At 40.0% G+C, this 6,893-nt stretch overlaps 1 protein-coding gene across 7 annotated transcripts in view; it reads left to right on the forward strand.

Annotated features, from left to right (window-relative positions):
• Nucleotides 1–6,893, forward strand: part of PPP1R13B (protein phosphatase 1 regulatory subunit 13B) — a 69,427-nt gene that overhangs the window by 60,995 nt on the left and 1,539 nt on the right. For all 7 annotated transcript variants that reach the window (XM_051769478.1, XM_051769479.1, XM_051769477.1 and 4 more), the window contains 6 exons: nucleotides 412–913; nucleotides 1,446–2,215; nucleotides 3,779–3,916; nucleotides 3,994–4,127; nucleotides 4,842–5,008; nucleotides 5,811–6,010. In XM_051769478.1, the coding sequence (XP_051625438.1) occupies nucleotides 412–913; nucleotides 1,446–2,215; nucleotides 3,779–3,916; nucleotides 3,994–4,127; nucleotides 4,842–5,008; nucleotides 5,811–6,010 (1,911 nt within the window). The remainder of the gene's footprint in view (nucleotides 1–411; nucleotides 914–1,445; nucleotides 2,216–3,778; nucleotides 3,917–3,993; nucleotides 4,128–4,841; nucleotides 5,009–5,810; nucleotides 6,011–6,893) is intronic.

The following is a 6,893-nucleotide window of genomic DNA, read 5'->3' on the forward strand; positions in this document are numbered from 1 at the left end:
TGTCTGCACTGTTGGTCTAGTATGTTATAAATTCTTTAAGACTATAATCTTTAAAGAATAAATACCTGGTCTTTAAATAGTTTTAGTAAACTCTGTTATTACACTATATGTTGTCAGATATGTTATCAACTAGACACTGAGATCCAGAACCTCGAACAAGTTATTCAGGCTTTGCGTGTATGCAAATAGTTCTGTATTGATATAAATATGGTACAGCTGAAGGTGCCTTTAAACAGAGGGCTCTGTCTGAGGTATGATGAGGTCCCGTGATAAACTCAGGTAGAACACAAATTGTATTAACTTCTTTGCTGTCCCACAAGACTGTTAGTATGTTTTGTTGAATGAGGAATGTTCTTGCTCATGAGTATTTTATTTAATTAAATGATATATACTATTTATTGTTCTTAATAGGGTCTTGACCTGGGAAAGGTGCCACCAACAGTTCCTGGTGTAAGCAAGCAGTTGCCTCAAAACTATGGGACCTATCCAAGCCCAGTTCCCTTAGGAACAGGTTCTACAAACTCTCTAGAAAGAAGGAAGGATGGCAGCCTGCCCAGACCTGGCACCAGTATAGCCAACCGGCAAAGGCCCGTTCCCCTCCCGCCGCCCAGCAACGTGCACCAGCCCAGCTCCTCACAGCAGATCCAGCAGAGAATTTCGGTACCTCCCAGCCCCACGTACCAACCCTCTGGTCCCCCCTTGTTCCCAGGAGGAGATGGCAGGCCAGAACTCCCTTTGACTGTGGCAATCAGACCTTTTCTAGCTGATAAAGGATCAAGACCTCAGTCTCCCAGAAAAGGACCACAGACAGTGAACTCCAGTTCCATCTACTCCATGTATCTTCAGCAAGCAACGCCACCAAAGAATTATCAACAAGCTGTGTACAATACCTTAAATAAGTCAGTAAAAGCAGGTAGAATATCTTTTGCTTTATTTTTTTTCTTTGAAATACACTGTTCACATCTACTTATTGGGCTTAGTTTACTTTCCATATCAATTTCGAAAACTCGTCTAAATCTGTGAGGAAAGTTATTTTTGTCTGCAGCATAGCAGCAAAATTATTCTATCTATTTTTGAGGTTGTAAGTATGCATTGATTTACCTTTTATTTAAAACAAGATGCAACTGGAACAATACAGCCTGGATTACTCTACCAATACTTTCATAATTAAGTTGAAAAAACAGTGTCTAGATAAGACAGTTTTTCTCCTCTTACTGTTTCCTCATGAAAGAGGAAAAACATTCCAGATGATACTTGTAGCTTATAATTGTAAGAAGCATCAGCATCACCAACAGGTAAGTGTTTACTGTATTGATAGTTTCCAGTACAGTATTTTGTGCTTTCTATATTAGTATCAAACAAGTAGCAACAGAGTTTGTTTGTAAATATTTTGATATGTAATTTGAGAACAGTTCTTCACTGGTTTCCCTCTTTCTTTTCTTCAGTTTATGGAAAGCCTGTATTACAGTCTGGTTCAACCTCTCCCTCACCCTTGCCATTCCTTCACGGTTCTTTGCCCGCCCAGACTTCCTCACAGCCACAGCCTCAGCCTCAGACTGAGGTCTCTGAGAAAGATCAAGAGCTGGAAAACGCTCCACCACCCAGTGAAAACAGCAACGTGGAAAACATTCCCCGTCCTCTCAGCCCTACTAAGCTCACCCCTATTGTGCATTCGCCCCTACGGTATCAGAGCGACGCTGACCTTGAGGCCCTGAGGAGAAAACTGGCCAACGCTCCGAGGCCGTTGAAGAAACGCAGCTCTATCACTGAACCTGAAGGCCCGAGTGGACCAAACATACAAAAATTGTTGTATCAGCGCTTTAATACTCTGGCGGGAGGAATAGAAAGTGCTCCATTTTATCAGCCAGGCAATCCACAGGACTTCATAGGTATCTTAGCTGACGTTGATAACGGGAATGCCAGTACCAATGGCAATATTGAAGAACCCATTCCTGTGCAACCTACAGTTCCTCTTCCCGATGAGCCTCCCCCTTCGTCAGATGCCAACGATAATGAATTACCTTCTCCTGCTACTGAGGAACTGATAAGCACTGAAACTACAAATCAAACATCTGAGACAACCGAAGACAACAACAACAACAATCCTGCTATAGTTACTTCTACTGAGCAGTCACCCAGTCCCACGCCAGAGGTCAGTTCTCCAGTAGAAGAGGAAGCTCCTTTGCCACCTGCTCTTCCTCCTCCACTTCCTGCAGTAAGTAACTAAGGAACGAACAGCTTTGTGAACTATGGAATTAGCTGTGTGTTTAAGCATAACTGAAAGTCTGCAAGCTTCTGCTGCATGGTATGTTTGCACTTGAAGTTTCATGATAGTAAAAGAAAAGAAAATCAGAGGAATTCCAGGGAGAATTCTGATGGATTAGTTTCTTTACTGCTGTAGCTGTTAATAAGGAAAATATGTATACAGGCAAGAGGAGGTTGTGTATGTAGGTTTTAGAACTTTTTGGGGGTTCTTGTTGTAGAACTAATTCTGGAATTTGAGATTCCATTAAATTTATTTTTTTTTTTATTTTCTCCAGGCCTGCAAAGATAACTATGTGTACAAAACTAAGGATAAGCTATGTCAGTGTGAAGCTTTTTAATTTGCAGGCAAGATGAAATAGCTGTTCTGAGGGGGAGTGCCCTCCTTTTGCCCTCAGCACAGAGATGTGAGACCAGGGCTAACTCCAACAGCAGCACAGCTGACTTGTGATAGCAAAAATGTTTTCCTAATGGGCTTGTCGCATAGTTTGAGTTGCTTCCAAAGTCCCTCCTCCAGCTGCACCAAAATCTTTAAACACTTGTCATTGCCAAAATCTACCGCATTTGTAGAATTGAAAAATACAGAGAAAACTGAATTTTAGTCTTAGTTGTTGTGATGTGACTCACACTTTGAAACCAATGTTCATCTCCATTTTTTGACTCAGGTAGGGACCTTGCATTCCTCTGAGAATTTAACTGCAGTGTGCACAAGGCCTTGTATGCATCTTCCATGAGCATATGGGCCAGGGTACTTCTGGGAGAATGGAATATGCCAGCAATGGATATTATTCATACTGTGAGGCGTTTATTTTCCAACCTGAAATAGCCATACTAAATAGGAGCATAAGTGAAAACAGATCTTAGAGAGCTAGAGACTAAAAGCTTTCTATAAAAACTGTAGTTAATAATAGATTATTTTTTTCCCCAGAAAGTGACAAGGACACGTGCAAAGGATCCAGAATATTCTCAAAACACATTTAAATGTGTTTCAGATCTTGAAAATGCTGCTTCTGATAACACCTGCTAGAATGTCACATAAAATACCTTCATGTTCTGTACTTTTTTTTCCTTCAGCAAACACTCAACTATAGCAGAGACTTCTGCTAATTCAAGGCATAGATTTCTCTGAGTGCAGACTGATAACTCAGTCTTAACAGTGTTGTGCTTTCCAGGCTAAGCAAAAGTTTTCACAGTGTTTCAGACAATCCACCAGAAACACATTCAGCTTATATTAAATACAATTAAGATGATGATGCTTAAAAAAAGATTGACTTAACTATTTCATTCCTTATACTCACTATCTTTTACTTAGAAGCTTTGAAATTATATTGGCTTGCCTTTTCATTTTTTAACTGCATAAGACATAGTAATATATCAAGCCTTTTATTTCGAGACTTCTAAATATAAATGTTTGCCTAGTTCTAAATACCATTTAAGGAAGCTGAGGTTCATAGCCGAATCCTTTTCACACTTGTACAACCTGAAATGATGCCTTCCAACCTTCATCTCTACTCAGACAAAACGTACCAACTTGAAGAAACCCAACTCAGAAAGAACAGGCCATGGTTTGAGAGTGAAGTTCAATCCCTTGGCTCTCCTCCTGGATGCTTCTTTGGAGGGAGAATTTGATCTGGTACAACGAATCATATATGAGGTAAGGCTCTAAACAGTGACAGCCTCATTCCACAATTAGAAAAAAGAAAGTGCTGAACTATTTTATGTTTTCAACAGGTTGATGATCCCAGTAAACCAAACGACGAAGGAATTACACCTTTGCATAACGCAGTGTGTGCTGGTCATCACCACATTGTGAAGTTCCTGCTCGATTTTGGTGTAAATGTAAATGCAGCAGATAGCGATGGGTGGTAAGTGTCAAGACTTTTAACCCAGCATCTGGGAGAAAAACCATCTGGATGCACATTTAAAATTTAGTCTAGTCCTGTTTTGGCAACAATTTCCTTCCCCTTTATCCCAAGCAAACTTTCTAAGCTCTGGGTGGAGGTGAACTCAAATGCAAAGTTACACTGTGTTCAGCTCCTCAGCATGCACACTTAAATCATAAACTAGACTACAGTTTGGCTTTAATTAGTGGTATAGTTGCATTTCTTGTTCAGATGGTGAAATAATTAAACTGTAAATAACCAATGACAGAAGTTAATTTACTTAAGTTTCATCACCATGGAACCCACCACAGATTTTGGTGTTCTTGAAGAGTCTCGCCTTACAGGTAGCTGTAGTATTCCTGAAGTGTTTGGGGAGGGCATGTGAACCCTCACCTTGGTTTTTACCTTTCAGGTTTCCTTGTATTGGAAAATACCCCTTTATACCCAGCAGCTCTGTAAGCTGTGAAAATCAGTATTTTTGCTATCATCTATTTTAGAATGCTTGGCTTTACTGGAGTCAGGTAAATCTTGGAATCCAACCCAGTTGCTTGACAGGTTTTGGACAATACATAAACATACAGTAATCATAAAGAGCAACTTCCTTTCAAAATAGACAGGCTCTACGTTGCAAGACAAAGTAATTAGGATTCATGGAAGTTTATTTTTTCACATGTACATTTTTTTGCTTTATTTCAGGACACCCTTGCATTGTGCTGCTTCTTGCAATAGTGTTCATCTCTGTAAACTACTGGTTGAATCTGGGGCAGCTATTTTTGCTTCAACTATAAGTGATATAGAAACTGCTGCAGACAAGTGTGAGGAGATGGAAGAAGGTTATATTCAGTGTTCCCAGTTCTTGTATGGTAAGCTATGACACTGCCTTTCAAACTCATTTAGCTTTTCTAACATTCATCCTGTTTTGTCTCTCTGATGTGCATGAAACATCTGCTTAGGCCCTATGATGATATGGCCCATCATGTGTCTGTGCTTTCAAAGTGCTAAAAACAGAATTGTCTTTTTGTTATGATGTTGCTCTTAGTCCTTCTGGTTTTTGAGTTACTTCACAGGCAAAATCTGATGTTACAGATTTTTGAAGTTTTAGTTTGGCTTTATTTCAAGGAAACGCTTCCACAGGGAGGTTTTGACAGTAACAGCGAGTTGTCAAGTGTTTTCACAGAAATATTCCAACTTCCAGATGCACAAATTTCTAGCAGATCACATGAAGAAACAAGTGTACTTTATAAATAATTAACTTACAGAATGTGTTTAGTTACTAAGAGATATTTTGCCAGAAAAGCACTTTGATGGAGCAGACAAATTTTAATTTCCATCAGAGTATACAAGCTTCATTAAGGTTCTGTATATCTGACATCGTGTGATTTTCAAAAACCTCAAGTGTTTCTGTACAAGGCCTGCTGTAGGAAGCAGTTTCCATTACCTATATAATAAGAGAAAAACCTCATGCTCTAAACTATTCTGCAAGATTTGGTTCTATCATGCAGTGAAATTTCTTACGGCATTTCACCATGGAAGTGCTGAAAACCGTTCATGAAATTGTTTTAATAGGAGACTAATATTTGGGCCACTGTGTCAATACTAAAAATCTCAAGAGGACAAAACCAGGCTATTTTACCATCAAGTGTGCTCTCCAATCTGTTTTAACAGGCGTGCAAGAGAAGCTGGGAGTGATGAATAAAGGGGTGGTGTATGCCCTGTGGGATTACGAAGCCCAGAACAATGACGAGCTGTCATTCCACGAGGGTGATGCCATCACTATTCTAAGGCGCAAGGATGACAATGAAACAGAGTGGTGGTGGGCCCGCCTCAATGACAAAGAAGGCTATGTGCCTAAAAACCTCCTTGGGGTAAGTTCTTCTTAAGTCACCCTCTCCCTTCTTTTTTTTTTTTGTACCTGAAGGAGGAACACAAGATGGATCTTTGGTCAGAATCCCTCTGTGCATCATCCAGATATACCACTATGAAGTGGTGCAAAGCAGATTATCCTTATTCGCTCTGGCCTCTGTGCCATTGTAAACAAAAAGGAGAGGCTACTGTTAGTGCTGGTTTTCATTTGGCAATTTAGTATATTTAATACAGTTCATGCTTTAATGGGATTTTTTCCCCCCCCCGGCTAAAACATAGAGCCCTTATGGAAAGTGTGGTGGCTGTATTAGGTAGCTTGAAGCCTTGGCACAGAAAGTTCTTTGGGAAGGTTTTTAGTACCTGGCACAAGATAAGAACATAAGTATGTGCGAGTTTAAAACAGGAAAGAGCCTTGAAGATGACAATTGTGGGCAAGTCGTTTACGCTGCTCTCAGTCAGATGGAACACAGTTGTCATCAGAGACCAGGAATGTAAAGCGACCAAGCAGAGAGCTACAGAGGGTGACATGCATAAGGAAACCTTGCAGAGCAGGAAATAAGTTCTCTCAAGTGCTCAACAGGGAGTTCTTTTACTTATGTAAAAGCATTCTTTGTCTAGTGTGGATCTTGATCTAAATGCACCAGGTCATTTTCAGAGCAGTGATGTTGCTCCTCTTGGCAGGAATAAGTCAATCCTTGGCCTCCTGCTGCTTCTGGTTTAGTGTTTCAGAAGATGCCCAAGAACATACTGTAGCTTACAAAAATCTCACCCCCTAAAACACTTCATCACTCAGTTCTTGTTAGTAAACTACCCTTTGGTTAAAAATTATTTAAGTTGGTATTAACCATGCAAAGCCTAATATTTTTATTCTTTTTTTTTTTTTAG

Source organism: Manacus candei, unplaced genomic scaffold, assembly GCF_025592945.1.
Source record: "Manacus candei isolate 608988 ecotype Guabito, Panama unplaced genomic scaffold, ASM2559294v1 h1tg000109l, whole genome shotgun sequence".
In the NCBI taxonomy this organism is placed as follows: Eukaryota; Metazoa; Chordata; class Aves; order Passeriformes; family Pipridae; genus Manacus; species Manacus candei.